Raw genomic sequence first — 16,475 nt, 5'->3', positions numbered from 1 at the left:
TCTACATTTTCCTCTTCTGTCTCTGCTGCTAAAGCCACTTTCTACCACTCTAAATTCCAAGCATCTGCCTCTAACCCTAGGAAGCTCTTTGCCACCTTCTCCTCCCTCCTGAATCCTCCTCCCCCTCCCCCCCCCTCCTCCCTCTCTGCAGACGACTTCGTCAACCATTTTGAAAAGAAGGTCGACGACATCCGATCCTCGTTTGCTAAGTCAAACGACACCGCTGGTTCTGCTCACACTGCCCTACCCTGTGCTTTGACCTCTTTCTCCCCTCTCTCTCCAGATGAAATCTCGCGTCTTGTGACGGCCGGCCGCCCAACAACCTGCCCGCTTGACCCTATCCCCTCCTCTCTTCTCCAGACCATTTCCGGAGACCTTCTCCCTTACCTCACCTCGCTCATCAACTCATCCTTGACCGCTGGCTACGTCCCTTCCGTCTTCAAGAGAGCGAGAGTTGCACCCCTTCTGAAAAAACCTACACTCGATCCCTCCGATGTCAACAACTACAGACCAGTATCCCTTCTTTCTTTTCTCTCCAAAACTCTTGAACGTGCCGTCCTTGGCCAGCTCTCCTGCTATCTCTCTCAGAATGACCTTCTTGATCCAAATCAGTCAGGTTTCAAGACTAGTCACTCAACTGAGACTGCTCTTCTCTGTATCACGGAGGCGCTCCGCACTGCTAAAGCTAACTCTCTCTCCTCTGCTCTCATCCTTCTAGACCTATCGGCTGCCTTCGATACTGTGAACCATCAGATCCTCCTCTCCACCCTCTCCGAGTTGGGCATCTCCGGCGCGGCCCACGCTTGGATTGCGTCCTACCTGACAGGTCGCTCCTACCAGGTGGCGTGGCGAGAATCTGTCTCCTCACCACGCGCTCTCACCACTGGTGTCCCCCAGGGCTCTGTTCTAGGCCCTCTCCTATTCTCGCTATACACCAAGTCACTTGGCTCTGTCATAACCTCACATGGTCTCTCCTATCACTGCTATGCAGACGACACACAATTAATCTTCTCCTTTCCCCCTTCTGATGACCAGGTGGCGAATCGCATCTCTGCATGTCTGGCAGACATATCAGTGTGGATGACGGATCACCACCTCAAGCTGAACCTCGGCAAGACAGAGCTGCTCTTCCTCCCGGGGAAGGACTGCCCGTTCCATGATCTCGCCATCACGGTTGACAACTCCATTGTGTCCTCCTCCCAGAGCGCTAAGAACCTTGGCGTGATCCTGGACAACACCCTGTCGTTCTCAACTAACATCAAGGCGGTGGCCCGTTCCTGTAGGTTCATGCTCTACAACATCCGCAGAGTACGACCCTGCCTCACACAGGAAGCGGCGCAGGTCCTAATCCAGGCACTTGTCATCTCCCGTCTGGATTACTGCAACTCGCTGTTGGCTGGGCTCCCTGCCTGTGCCATTAAACCCCTACAACTCATCCAGAACGCCGCAGCCCGTCTGGTGTTCAACCTTCCCAAGTTCTCTCACGTCACCCCGCTCCTCCGCTCTCTCCACTGGCTTCCAGTTGAAGCTCGCATCCGCTACAAGACCATGGTGCTTGCCTACGGAGCTGTGAGGGGAACGGCACCTCAGTACCTTCAGGCTCTGATCAGGCCCTACACCCAAACAAGGGCACTGCGTTCATCCACCTCTGGCCTGCTCGCCTCCCTACCACTGAGGAAGTACAGTTCCCGCTCAGCCCAGTCAAAACTGTTCGCTGCTCTGGCACCCCAATGGTGGAACAAACTCCCTCACGACGCCAGGACAGCGGAGTCAATCACCACCTTCCGGAGACACCTGAAACCCCACCTCTTCAAGGAATACCTAGGATAGAGCAATCCTTCTGCCCCCCCCCCCTTAAAAGATTTAGATGCACTATTGTAAAGTGGCTGTTCCACTGGATGTCATTAGGTGAATGCACCAATTTGTAAGTCGCTCTGGATAAGAGCGTCTGCTAAATGACTTAAATGTAAATGTAAATGTAAATGTAAGATCTGCTGTCTGGATTTGGGTGAAGGAGAAGCTGGGGAGGCTTGGGCAAGTAGCTGCGGGGGCTGCGGAGCTGTTGGCTGGGATTGGGGTAGCCAGGAGGAAAGCATGGCCAGCCATAGAGAAATGCTTATTGCAATTCTCGATTATCATGGATTTATCGGTGGTAGCAGTGTTACCTAGCCTCAGTGCAGTTGTCAGCTGGGAGGAGATGCTCTTATTCTCCATGGACTTTACAGTGTCCCAAAACCTTTTGGAGTTAGAGCTACAGGATGCAAATTTCTGTTTGAAAAAGCTAGCCTTTGCTTTCCTGACTGACTGCATGTATTGGTTCCTGACTTCCCTGAAAAGTTGCATATCTCGGGGACTATTCGATGCTAGTGCAGTCCGCCACAGAATATTTTTGTGCTGATATAGGGCAGTCAGGTCTGGAGTGAACCAAGGGCTATATCTTTTCTTAGTTCTACATTTTTTTAATAGGGGCATGCTTATTTAAGATGTTGAGGAAATTACTTTTAAAGAACGACCAGGCATCCTCGACTGACGGGATGAGGTCAATATCCTTCCGGGATACCCGGGCCAGGTCAATTAGAAAGGCCTGCTCGCAGAAGTGTTTTAGGAAATTTTGACAGTAATGAGGGGTGGTCGTTTGACCGCGGACCCATAGCGGATGCAGGCAATGAGGCAGTGATCGCTGAGATCCTGATTGAAAACAGCAGAGGTGTATTTGGAGGGATGTATCAGGATAATATCTATGAGGGTGCCCATGTTTACAAATTTAGGGTTGTACCTGGTGGGTTCCTTGATAATTTGTGTGAGATTGAGGGCATCTATCTTAGATTGTAGGACTGTCGTGGTGTTAAGCATATCCCAGTTTAGGTCACCTAACAGAACAAATTCTGAAGATAGATGGGGGGCAATCAATTCACATATGGTGTCCAGGGCACAACTGGGAGCAACAGTGAGAGACTTATTTCTGGAGAGATTCATTTTTTAATTAGAAGCTCGAACTGTTTGGGAAAAGACCTGGAAAGTTTGACAGAACTTTGCAGGCTATCTCTGCAGTAGATTGCAACTCCTCCCCCTTTGGCAGTTCTATCTTGACGTAAAATGCTGTAGTTGGGGATGGAAATCTCAGAATTTTTGGTGGCCTTCCTAAGCCAGGATTCAGACACGGCAAGGACATCAGGGTTGGCGGAGTGTGCTAAAGCAGTGAGTAAAACAAGCTTAGGGAGGAGGCTTCTGATGTTAACATGCCTGAAACCAAGGCTTTTTCAGTTACAGAAGTCAACAAATGAGAGTGCTTGGGGACACGCAGGGCCTGGGTTAACCTCCACATCACCCAAGGAACAGAGGAGGAGTAGGATGAGGGTACGGCTGAAGGCTATCAAAACAGGTTGTCTAGTGCGTTGGGGACAGAGAATAAAAGGAGCAGATTTCTGGGCGTGGTAGAATGGATTCAGGGCATAATGTACAGACAGGGGTATGGTAGGGTGCGGGTACAGTGGAGGTAAACCCAGGCAGTGAGTGACGATAAGAGAGGTTGCATCTCTGGACGCAGTTATACTGGGTGAAGTCACCGCATGTGTGGGAGGTGGGACAATGGAGGTATCTGTGGCATGAGTGCGACTAGGGGCTCCGCAGTAAACTAAAACAATGATAAGTATCCTAAACAACAGTATACAAGGCATATTGACATTTGAGAGAGACATAAAGCGAGGCATAAACAACAGCAGGTAAAATGGCGATGAATGGGCAGAGAGGGTAAGTTAACTACACACAGGGCCTGAGTTCGAGGCTGGGGCCGACAGATAAACAAAAAATAAACAAAATGGAGTACCGTGAACAGTCCAGCAGGCATCAGCTATGTAGCCAAGTGATCATAGGGCCAAGTGATCATAGATTGAATAACATGTATGTGTTAACCTTTCTCGCCCCGGGGTTCCGCTAGCGGAACACCCAAAACATTCCGCTGCCATCACAGAGCGAGAAATTCAATTTTTTATTCTTTTAAATATTTAACTTCCACACATTAACAAGTCCAATACAACAAATGAAAGATAAACAACTTGTGAATCCAGCCAACATGTCCGTTTTTTAAAATGTTTTACAGCGAAAACACAATATATATTTATGTTAGCTCACCACAATAGCCAAACACACAATGCTATTTATCCACCGCATAGGTAGCTTTCAGAAAACCGACAAAATATAGATATAATTAGTCACTAACCAAGAAACAACTTCATCAGATGACAGTCTTATAACATGTTACACAATACATTTATGTTTTGTTCGAAAAATGTGCATATTTGAGGTATAAAATGATAGTTTTATATTGCAGCTACAATCACAAATAGCGCCGAAGCAGCAAGAATAATTACAGAGAGCAACGTGAAATACCTAAATACTCATCATAAAACATTTATGAAAAATACATGGTGTACAGCAAATGAAAGACAAAGATCTTGTGAATCCAGCCAATATTTCAGATTTTTTAAGTGTTTTACAGCGAAAACACAATATAGCATTATCTTAGCTTACCACAATAGCCAACCACACAAACGCATTTATCAGCAGCAAAATGTAGCGATTGCAAAAACCAGCAAAATATATTAAATTATTCACTAACCTTGACAAACTTCATCAGATGACAGTCCTATAACATCATGTTACACAATATATATATGTTTTGTTCGAAAATGTGCATATTTAGCGGTACAAATCGTGGTTTTACAATGTGAATACGTAGCCAAACTGCACAAAATTATCCGGAGATATTTTGGACAGTCACCTAATCTAATCAAAGAACTCATCATAAACTTTACTAAAAAATACATGTTGTACAGCAAATGAAAGATACACTAGTTCCGTGTTAGATTTTTAAAAATAACTTTAGTACGACATACAGCTTACGTTATAGCGAGACAGCGACTGCAATGAGGGCGGAAAATAGAACTAAACATTTTCCACAGAAATACGAAATAACATCATAAATGGTTCCTACTTTTGCTGAGCTTCCATCAGAATCTTGTACAAGGAGTCCTTTGTCCAGAATAAATTGTTGTTTGGTTTTAGAATGTCCTCTTCGCCTGTCGAATTAGCAACCTTAGCTAGCCAAGTGGCGCGAAGATGTCCATCTTCACCAAACGCAGAGAACGGAAAACGCCAAAACTCCCAATAAACGTTCAATAATCTGATAAAACTATATTGAAAAAACATACTTTACGATGATATTATCACATGTATCAAATAAAATCAAAACCGGAGATATTAGCCGTCTATACCGAAAACTTTTCAGAAGGCAATCTGGGGTTCCTTCCCGCGCCTTGACAGGCAAAGGAAATTGGGGTCACGTCATTCCAAGAGCTCTTGTTCAACCTCAGATCAAGCTAGACACCCCATTTCACCTTCCACTGCCTGTTGACATCTAGTGAATGGCGTATGAAATGCATGTATATCCATAGATTTCAAGCAATTGAATAGGATGGCCCAAAACAGAGCCTCGATTTCAGATTTTTCACTTCCTGTCAGGAAGTTTGCTGCAAAATGAGTTCTGTTTTACTCACAGACATAATTCAAACGGTTTTAGAAACTTGAGAGTGTTTTCTATCCAATAGTAATAATAATATGCATATTGTACGATATAGAATAGAGTACGAGGCCATTTAAATTGGGCACGATTCTTTCCCAAAGTGAAAATAGCGCCCCCTACACACTAACAGGTTAAGTTTATATGGCAACGCACGCAACGCAAGCGGTGTGGTCAGCATGTTAGGTTTGCCTTTTTAATTAAGCCAATAGTGGTTAACCAGGTGTGGGAGAATGTCAATGTTGCGTTGATTAGATAGTAGCTGGGAGCTTGTGTAACAGCTGTCCAGCGAAGGCAAGAAGACTGGTCTCGGCACTAGTGTAACAGATGTGATCGTACTTCTCTTGCATTGTGTTTTTTTTAAAGTACTGTCCAGCCAGCGATCCCAGTTGATTGGTCTTTATTCTGACGATAGACACAAGGAAGACAGTAGGCCCTCCATGGAATGAGTTTGACATAACCCCTGACCTAATCACTGTCCAAATAAGGGATATATTGTGTAGATCAAAAACAACTTGATAGATGTAAGCAATAGGGTTATGCACTTTGAAGTAAATATCAGCTCTCTTAAAAGTACACACAAGAAAAACCTGTATCTATCATAGTGATTCAGGAGTATCATTAAAACAGGCTGATATGACCCAGCAACATTAGACAACTATACAGAAGCCCCTAAATTGTTGATGAGAGAATCAATGATGAGAGAATAGTCAAATGAACTGATAGGTGGCATAGCAGGAAGCTCTGAATGCTGTGAACCAACAGGTTGTGAGTTCAAATCACAGGTGAGGACATGTTGAATAATAATGACTTTATAACTGAACATGCACAATGTAATCATGTGTGTCAAATATGTAAGTTGAAAGCAGTGTGTGTCACCCTAACCTTGCCAACAGACAAAAAGAGCTGTAAGTGGTTCATCAATCAGGGCTTTGATGGGCTTGGCAACAGTAACAATGTTTTAACAGGTGATGTCCTGACAACTGAAACACAGAAATGTTCTTGCAATGTTTCCATGAAATGTGTCTAGAACATTAATATTGTATATTTTGAGAGCATGGCAACCATGTCCTGTGTATGTTTGGTGGAATGTTGATGGAATAACCTCATAATCTTCACAAAACTGGACGCATTAATGTTCTTGCAACGTCCCATAAAACCTGTCTAGAACGTTGTTGTATATTCTGAGAACATTGTAACCACGTTTTACACTGAACAAAAATATTAATGTAACATTAATGTAAGATTTTACTGAGTCAAATACAGAAATCAGTATAAGAAATATATATATAAGAAATCAGTCAATTGAAATAAATAAATTAAGCCATAATCTATTTATTTCACATGACTGGGAATACAGTTGGTCATAGATACAGTACCTTTAAATAAAGGTAGGGGTGTGGATAAGAAAACCAGTCAGTATGTGGTGTGACCACCATTTGCCTCATGCAGCGCATATAGTTTATCAGGCTGTTGATTGTGATTTATGGAATGTTGTCCCACTTCTCTTCAATGGCTGTACGAAGTTGTGGATATTGGCGGGAACTAGAACACGATCCACAGCATCCCAAACATGCTCAATTGTGTACAAATGGGGCCAACATTATCATGCTGAAACACGTGGTAATGACAGCAGATGAATGGCACAACAATGGGCCTCAAGATTGTGTCACGGTATCTCTGTCCATTGATAAAATGCAATTGTATTCGTTGTCTGTAGCTTATGCCTGCCATACCATAACCCCACTGCCACCATGGGGCACTCTGTTCACAACGTTGACATCAGCAAATTGCTTGCCCGCACGGCACCATACATGCTGTCTGCCATCTGACTGGTACACTAGAAACCGGGAGCCATCCGTGAAGAGCACACTTCTCCAGCGTTCCACTGGCCATCGAAGGAGATCATTTGCCCACTGAAGTTGGTCACGACGCCGAAATGCAGTCAGGTCAAGACCCTAGTGAGGACGCAGATGAGCGTCCCTGAGACGGTTTCTGACAGTTTGTGCAGACATTTTTCGGGTGTGCACACCCACAGTTTCATCAGCTGTCTGGGTGGCTGGTCTCAGACGATCCCGCAGGTGAAGAAGCCGGATGTGGAGGTCATGGGCTGGCATGGTTACACGTGGTCTGCAGTTGTGAGGCCGGTTGGATCTACTGACAAATTCTCTAAAACGACATTGGAGGTGGCTTATGGTAGTGAAATTAACATTCAATTCTCTGGCAACTTGAGACTTGGCATTGTGTTGTGTGACAAAACTGTACATTTTAGAGTGTGCTTTTAATGTCCCCAGCACAAGGTGCATCTGTGTAATGGTCATGCTGTTTAATCAGCTTCTTGATATGCCACACCTGCCAGAAGGATGGATTATCTTGGCATTTCTGGGATATTTCATTTCAGCTCATGAAACACAGGACCAACACTTTCCATGTTGAATTTGTATTTTTGTTCAGTGTAGATAAGTTCTGCTTGACATTAAGGGAATGTTCTCCTAACTTTAACACATGCTATAAAGGTTCTCAGGTTTTTGCTAACATAGATAGAACGTTCCCCTAACTAACAGACAACTGGACACTCAGAAATTAGTGGAACATTATGGGTAACATTACAAAAACGTTCTATCTCCCCATAATATTTAGCTGGGTCATCCTTTCTCTCTGTTTTAATGTAATTATTACTCCCCCTCTCCTCCCCTTGCCTCTCTCTCTCTCTCTCTCTCTGAGTGCTTGGTTGCCCTGTTACTGTAGGGACAGGACAGTGAGCGATAGCTTAGGCTTCTGCTGAGAGGGTGATCACTCATGGTTCCACAGACGTGTCCCAGATGTTCTTCCCAGGCAGCCTGCCCCAGCTATGGCCCCATCACATAGGGGTGGGACGACACCGAGGTGGAGGGCTGAGAGGGAAACGGAGATGACAGATCGCAGTGGAGAAGAAATATCCCAAAAACACATTCCCATTTGCACACCCAGTTCTCCCCCGACACAGTAGCATGTCAAACAGAGGGCCTTGTGTGGGCTTCCAAGAGTCACACAATATTCAATTACGTCAACCTCTTTTCATTCATGCTGTATTTTCTTTGCTAAGCAAACACTCATAACAGTTCAACATTGGTGGCAAAGCACCATGGCTGAAACCTCTTGCAAACAGTATTAATTGAAGGCAATGGATGACATGATAGAATTCTATTGAAATGTGTTGATGAGAAAACTGACCTCTGTTTACACCCCCAAGCTACACCTCTGCCCCTCTGTTAAAGTAAACCCCATTGGCATGTATTGTAAACATATTTTAGGACGGCGGCTGCAAATGTACCATAACCAAGATGTCAGTCTTGTATGTTATTACAACAGGCTGCAGCTTTTCCAAATTCTGTGTAGGTTTCTGAACTTGTTTTGTTCTTTAAAAAAAAAAGTCCACCACCTCAGACATTAAGCAGAAAAAAACTATCGCATCAATCTGGTGTCTGAGCAGCGATAGAGGACCTCACACGGCATCATGGCCCATATAAGCCTCCGTTTCCCACATGCCTATGCAGTGCAGTGCTGGAAGTGCAACTGTCTGCCGTCCCTCCTGAAGTCTTGCCATGGGCGTGCTCTGTTTAGCTCTGGGAAATGAGGGGTGGGGAGCCAGTTCCAGTCTAAACAGCCAGTCCAGCTGTTACTCAGAGGTGCGTGGGCCTATAAAAAAGCCTGATGCTCCTCCCTTTCATCGCATTCAGAGGGCCCTGGTTCATGCTTCGCTACCTATGGAGTTCGCTCTGTTGGCTGCTCCGACAAGTTTGCGGCCTAATCCGTAGGCGCCTGTTGTTCACTCTACTTTCTCACTACTGTAGAGTGTGTCATCACGTTGAGTGGAAAATGGCGAACGTTTTCCGCAAATACAAAACACAACTGTTGACCCCCTCTTGAACTCTGAGAGAGAGAAATATAGAGAGAGAGAGACTGTAGTGTCTACAGTCTCCTTCAGGGAATTTCTTTTCCGGATAGTTCACTTTGGGAGAAAGTTCAGTTCAATGAAATGGCGGGGGGATGGGCTTCCACTCTTGACCCATTCAACACAAAGGAAGTGTGCGTTTTTCCAATCACTCGAACAGGCTCAGTCCTGCCATGACCAAACACCCCCTGAATGCTTTAGCAGAAAGAAGGGCTGTGAAAGGGCGAGGGCCTAACGGTTTCTGTCAGCCAAAGACACTTCCTATGATCACTTTTATTACTTCTAGTATGACAAAAGGGAACTTTCTTCTTGGACCTTGATCATTTTCCTTTGGATTCCTGATCTCTCTTGTTACAACACAAAGCATCCCAAGACAGCTGTAGCGTTGCCTTACTTTTCAAGTTTTCACATACAACTGGGTCAGACTGCGGATATTATGTGATTTTACAGGTCAATTTGGTATTGAAGATCCATATGTTTTTTTTTTTGTACTCTAGAGTCAAATAATCTAATGAGGCACTCATACAGTGGTCAAGTAATAATGAAGCCTGCCCATGAGTGTTGGTGCTATACATAGCATAGAAGGGACAATGCAAGTGCATCTGTCACCTTGGCATCTTTGCAGAGGAAGTTTCTATCAAAGTTCAAAGGTGAGTTCTCTTACTCTATCAATTTGTCGTGGTTTTGGTCACTGCAATCCCAATTGGTGAGAGAGCAGCAGATTTCCTCCCAGGTTTTACACACGTGTCAAAGATCTCCCTGTTTAAACCAGTGAACTGGGTCAGGTGTTGTGTTGTTTTCTCTTGTTGTTTTCCATGCTCTTTGCTCCCTTGGTGTAGTCTTTCTCTCTGTGCTTCCGCCAACCCCCGCTCCTCCTCACCCCCCACTGTGACTGTCCCCCCATGAGGTTGCCGCAGGCAAGCCCTACACAAGCCACACAGCAGGGCTTTGAATGATAGTCCTGTCTACACCCCCACTGTCTCATACAGTACACATCTCTAGATTAACCTGCGTCAGTAATGGCAAATGATCGGAGCCCAGAGAGCTCTCCATCTCACCCTTTCCGCCAGAGTTTGCAGACTGTCTTCTCAGCTTTGCTTTTTAGTTCAGTTTTTTTGTTGATTAATTCGACAATAAAAAATAAAAAACAAGCACACAAAACCTGTAAAAACCATACATGCACATGAGTAAAATCATTGACGAAAACACACAAAGTCTGGGAATTATTTCCATTGTGGTCCTCTTGAGACAAGATGGCTAGGCAAGATCGAACACAGTTAAACACAGTATGGCATGGAGATAATAAAACATAAAAACAAAGAAGAAGAACATCTCATTTTTTTTATTTTTTTATTTCACCTTTATTTAACCAGGTAGGCTAGTTGAGAACAAGTTCTCATTTGCAACTGCGACCTGGCCAAGATAATGCATAGCAATTCGACGCATACAACAACACAGAGTTACACATGGAGTAAAACAAACATACAGTAGAAAAAATAAGTCTATATACAATGTGAGCAAATGAGATGAGATAAGGGAGGTAAAGGCAAAAAGAGACCATGGTGGCGAGCTAAATACAATATAGCAAGTAAAACACTGGAATGGTAGATTTGCAGTGGAAGAATGTGCAAAGTAGAAATAGAAATAATGGGGTGCAAGGGAGCAAAATAAATAAATAAATACAGTAGGGGAAGCGGTAGTTGTTTGGCCTAAATTATAGATGGGCTATGTACAGGTGCAGTAATCTGTGAGCTGCTCTGACAGCTGGTGCTTAAAGCTAGTGAGGGAGATAAGTGTTTCCAGCTTCAGAGATGTTTGCAGTTCGTTCCAGTCATTGTCAGCAGAGTACTGGAAGGAAAGACAACCAAAGGAGGAGTTGGCTTTGGTTGTGACCAGTGAGATATACCTGCTGGAGCGCGCTACGAGTGGGTGCTGCTATGGTGACCAGTGAGCTGAGATAAGGCGGGGCTTTACCTAGCAGAGACTTGTAGATAACCTGTAGCCAGTGGGTTTGGCGACGAGAATGAAGAGAGCAATGTAACTCATCATTGCAGTTACATCATAGGGGTTATTTATACGGGCACAGAAGACAGCAAACATATTTTTTTGTTATTTTTAAAGCTGCCCAGAGAGGACGTAGCAGCATTACTCCTGAACCTGTATAGTCACACATCAGCAACACATGATCTGGTGCTGTGATTGTGTGCATACCTAACACAAGGAAAGTAATCAGTTAGATATCTGCGCGCAGAAGCATAAATAGTCTTGTCTAATCTGGGACACCCTAGCCTCAACAGGCAGCCAGTTTAGTTCCCAAAAGCAGCTCCTGCCTATGTGAGTACGTGGACTCACCTTCAATACTACCCTGATCAGCTTATTCTGCTCTATCTGGAGCTTCCCCTTCATAAGTTTAGATAAGCCCCCAAACCAGGAAGTACTAGCGTAGTCAAAATGGCATTGAATGAGAGCAGTGGCTAGCACTTTCATGGAGTTCTTATCAAGCAGTTTGGACATTCTAGCCAAAAACTTAGACCTGGCATTAACTTTTTCTCAATAGGGGGTGCTGTTTTCACTTTGTAAAAATTTCGTTCCCAAATTAAACTGCCTCGTACTCAATTATTGCTCGTACAATATGCATATTATTATTACTATTGGATAGAAAACACTCTCTAGTTTCTAAAACCGTTTGAATTATATCTGTGAGTAAAACAGAACTCAAGTTGGAGCAAACTTCCTGTCAGGAAGGGAGAAATCTGAAATCAGGCAGTCTGTTCTAGGGTCAGTTTATTAATTTGCATGTATTCTATTGGTCGACATGCACTGCATACGCCTTCCCCTAGATGTCAGCAAGTAGTGAGAATTGGAATGGAGTTGCTAGGCAGATCTGAGGCCATATAAAGGGTCTGGGTACGTGGGGTACACTCTTTTCAACATTCGCCATGACGCAAGACAGACCTCAGGATGGCGTTCTGGAAAGCTCTCGTTATAGGCCTTAGATATATCCGGCTCTGATTTTATTCGATATAGGTGTTAAAGACATCATAATGTAGTTATTTTAAACCGAGTTATATCAGTTTATATCAGTATATTGCGATTAAACTTCCAACTTCAACTGTAAAGATATCTTTAAAAATCATTGTTGTGCAAAATGTAATAAAATGATCACTGATTCCATATACTATTACTCCACTGCGATATTTTGGATGTATCAGACACCAATATTAAGTCAATATCCTGGTGGGATCTTTTATTTGAGTCAGCAAGTGATCTACAGAAGTGCATAAATATATTGTGGGTTGGGCTATCCTTTTTGCAGACATCAGTATTGAAATCGCCTAACAAAATGATTTTCTTCACCAAGGAATCATTACAGCTTGACAACACAATTTCGGGACCTTCATAGAATTCATTCTGCTTGTAACACACCCCCAAAAAAAATCAACTTGGTTTTGGGAAGGCAGATATCCAGCCAGACAATCTCCAAATCAACGCTTAAATACGATCTTAGGTCAAAAGCAATGTCTGATCTTACAAATGCACATATCGCCCCATCATTCAAATTCCGATCCTTCCTGACAACAGAGTAATTACCTATCTCAATTTCTGAGTCACAAACTGTCAGGTTTTGGCCAGGACTGTTCTGATTTTGGTCACTAGATGTCCCCATTGCACCTTTTTTGAACCTTTTGTTTTTTCCTTGCTCTAATTATTGTTTGCACCTGTATGTCGTTCCCTTGTTAGTATTTAAACCCTGTGTGTTCCTCAGTTCTTTGCTCAGTGTTTGTATGTTAGCACCCAGCCCCAGCCTTGTTGTGAACATATATTTTCTCTTGTTGGATTTTCCAGAGGTTCTCTGGTTTTGTTCTTGTGTATTTTGGATTAATCTTTTGAGGTTTGTTTTTTCCCTTGCTGTTCTTACCACTTTGTGGATTTTCTTTGTATTTTGGAAGATATCCATTTTTTGCCTTTTGGCTTTATTTTGGACATTGTGGATTTATATTCTTTGCCTGAAGATCTTGTTCTTTTATTAAACCACCATCTTTAGTACTGCTGAGTCTGCCTCATCTTCTGGGTTCTGCCGATTATTAGTGACTGTTTCTCGCACCGGGTCCTGACAGAAACACTGAACCATTAACTTCTTATGGCTGCAAGGCAAAGTGTTGAGTAGCCAGTGAAATCGTGCCCATTTCAAACGGCCTCCTACTCAAATCTTGTTCGTACAATATGAATCTTAATATTCCTTTTGGATAGAAAACACTTTCTAGTTTCTAAAAGTTGGAATTATTTCTCTGAGTGACACAGAAGTCCTTCTGCAGCACTTTTCCTGACCAGGAAGTGAAATGTCAGAAATCGATGCTCTTTTCAACTTGATGCCTATACATGGTCTTGACACTTAGGAGTCTGCTGACACTCTATACGCCTTCCTATTGGTGTAAAGAGGATGTCAGAGAAGAAATTTTTGTGCTTATCTTGTTCTGTGGTGGAAAAAAAACTATTTCTTTGACGTGACCGTCCACTTCCGGTACTCTGAAGGAAGTGGGATTGACTTCTGTTTTGCCTTGGTAACGAACGGCTAACGTCTCCGGCTCGAATTTTTTTTGATACATGTGACCATATCATCGTAATGTATGTTTTTTCAATATAGTTTAATCAGATTATTGAAACTTTATTCGGGAGTTTTGCCGTGTTCCGTCCTCTGACTGTGTTTACATTGGAGAAATTTATGCCACTCGGCTAGTGCCAATGCTAATTGAAGAGGGAAATTTGCCATTCTGAATCGAAACAACGACTCATCTGGACAGAGGACACCTTCTTCAACATTCTGATGAAAGATCAGCAAAAGTAAGACCCATTTTATGATGTTATTTCATATATCTGTCGTGCATGTGAACTGGCGCCCAATTGTGTCTGTCTATTGTAGCTACGCTAATATAGCGATACATTTTGTTTTCGCTGTAAAACATTTAATAAATATTGTTTGGAATCACAAGATGCCTGTCTTTCAATTGCTGCAGACTATGTATTTTTCAGCTGCCCCCGTAAAAGGTTAATATGAACCCAGAGGCAGCCAGTACCCAGGACTTTTTTCCCATGCTGTCCCACCACGAGGGGACTGTCCAACGTCACGAAGCTGCTCTGGTTCAGCAAGAGGCCTTAATGGCTGGACATTCTCAACTTCTGTCGGAGATGATGACTTCCATAAAGCAGATTTCTGATCAACTTTTCCCTGCAACCGCTTCTGCTCCAGTTCATCAGATTATAGTGCCCGTGGCAGTTAACCACCTGGATGAACCTCGACTGCCGCCTCCCCAACGGCTCTCAGGTGATCCGAGTGTTTGTAAGGGGTTTTTCACCCAATGTTCTCTCTCCTTCGAGCTGCAACCCTCATCGTTTCCCACCGACCGGTCCAAGATAGCATATATCATCACCCTGCTGTCGGAAAAAGCCCTAGCCTGGGCTACTGCTGTGTGGGATGCCCAAAGTCCCTGCTGTGCCAGCTACTCTACCTTTGCTTAAGAATTCAAGCGAGTGTTTCAAGGTCCTACCAGCGGTCCTGACTCAGCCAAACAGCTCCTGACTCTCCGCCAAGGTCGGCGCAGCGTGACGGACTATGCCATCCAGTTCCGCACGGTGGCAGCAGCGAGTGGCTGGAACGACGAGGCGCTCACAGTGTGCTTTTTGAAGGGTCTTTCCGACACCATCCAAGATGAACTAGCCACTCGGGAACCACCGGACAACCTCGAGTCCCTGATCAAGTTGGCTTCACGCATAGACCAGCGTCTGAGAGAGAGAGAGCTCAACCGTAGATCTCACCCTAGCTCATATCGGTCCCAGCTCCGAGTCTCCACCTTTATCCTCGCTGACTCCACCGGAACCCATGCAGGTTGGACGCATCTCCCAGGCTGAGAGAGACCGCCGGATGAGGGAGCGATGCTGTCTATATTGCGGCAAACCGGGCCATTTCCTCTCCACGTGTCCCGGGCTCCAGGGAAAACGCACTCTCCCGTGCAGGCCTGGGAGGACTGTAACGGGAAACATAACCTCCTCCCATCCGTCCAACTCCCGCCTGCTCATTCCAGTTACCCTTTCCTGAGACAACCACGAGCTTCCCCTTCAAGCCTTGGTAGACTCTGGAGCCGCAGGTAACTTCATGGATGGTGTCTGGGCGAAGGAGAATGGCGTTCCCTCTGAACCTCTAAGTGACCCCATAAGGGTTACTACGCTGGATGGAAGCCCTTTGGGATCTGGACTTGTCACTCGTGTCATTACCCCCTTGCAACTTTCAGTTTCCCAACACCAGGAAGTGATGAACTTTCATCTGACCTCGTGTTCCGAGTTCCCTCTCGTCCTTGGATACCCCTGGCTTCACAGCCATAACCCTCACATCGACTGGTCTGTGGGCACTATCAAGCAGTGGGGTCCTACGTGCCAAGCCACTTGTATCTTCCCAAGTTCCCCGAGTTCTCCTCCTGAGTTTCTAGAATCCATCGACCTGTCCCGAGTTCCCGAGTGTTACCATGACCTCAAACCGGTATTTAGCAAACAGAGGGCCACCAAACTACCACCCCATAGACCTTACGATTGCCCCATCGACCTGTTTCCGGGCACCTGCCCCCCCAGGGGTCGGATCTTTTCCCTATCTCCTCCCGAACGAGCGGCTATGGATACCTACATTAAGGACGCTCTGGCAGCAGGCCTCATGCGTCCATCCACCTCGCCGGCGGGAGCAGGGTTTTTCTTTGTGGCTAAAAAAGACGGGGGATTACGTCCTTGCATCGACTACCGGGGACTTAATGCCATAACCGTCCGTAACCGCTACCCGCTACCCCTTATGGCCACAGCCTTTGAGCTGCTCCAGGAAGCAGTGGTCTTCACTAAGCTTGACCTGCGGAACGCATACCATCTTGTGCGGATCAAACCCGGTGACGAGTGGAAGACCGCTTTCAACACGCCTACTGGTCA

The 16,475-nt window shown here is 44.7% G+C and overlaps 1 protein-coding gene across 1 annotated transcript; it reads left to right on the top strand.

Annotated features, from left to right (window-relative positions):
- The first annotated feature begins 421 nt into the window (after window positions 1-421).
- LOC129858842 (uncharacterized) lies at window positions 422-1,983 on the top strand. The gene is made up of 2 exons (XM_055928081.1): window positions 422-840; window positions 1,036-1,983. Exon 2 carries the CDS (start codon window positions 1,081-1,083, stop codon window positions 1,828-1,830), a length of 750 nt encoding a protein of 249 aa, XP_055784056.1. The 5' UTR covers window positions 422-840; window positions 1,036-1,080; the 3' UTR covers window positions 1,831-1,983.
- Window positions 1,984-16,475: the final 14,492 nt, after the last annotated feature.

This window comes from Salvelinus fontinalis, chromosome 7 (genome assembly GCF_029448725.1).
Source record: "Salvelinus fontinalis isolate EN_2023a chromosome 7, ASM2944872v1, whole genome shotgun sequence".
Lineage (NCBI taxonomy): Eukaryota > Metazoa > Chordata > Actinopteri > Salmoniformes > Salmonidae > Salvelinus > Salvelinus fontinalis.
This window is presented reverse-complemented; position numbering and strand designations above follow the sequence as displayed.

What these genes read in the sequence shown, in the direction of transcription:
- LOC129858842 (XM_055928081.1), top strand. Translation starts at nt 1,081, where the DNA reads ATGACGGATCACCACCTCAAGCTGAACCTCGGCAAGACAGAGCTGCTC.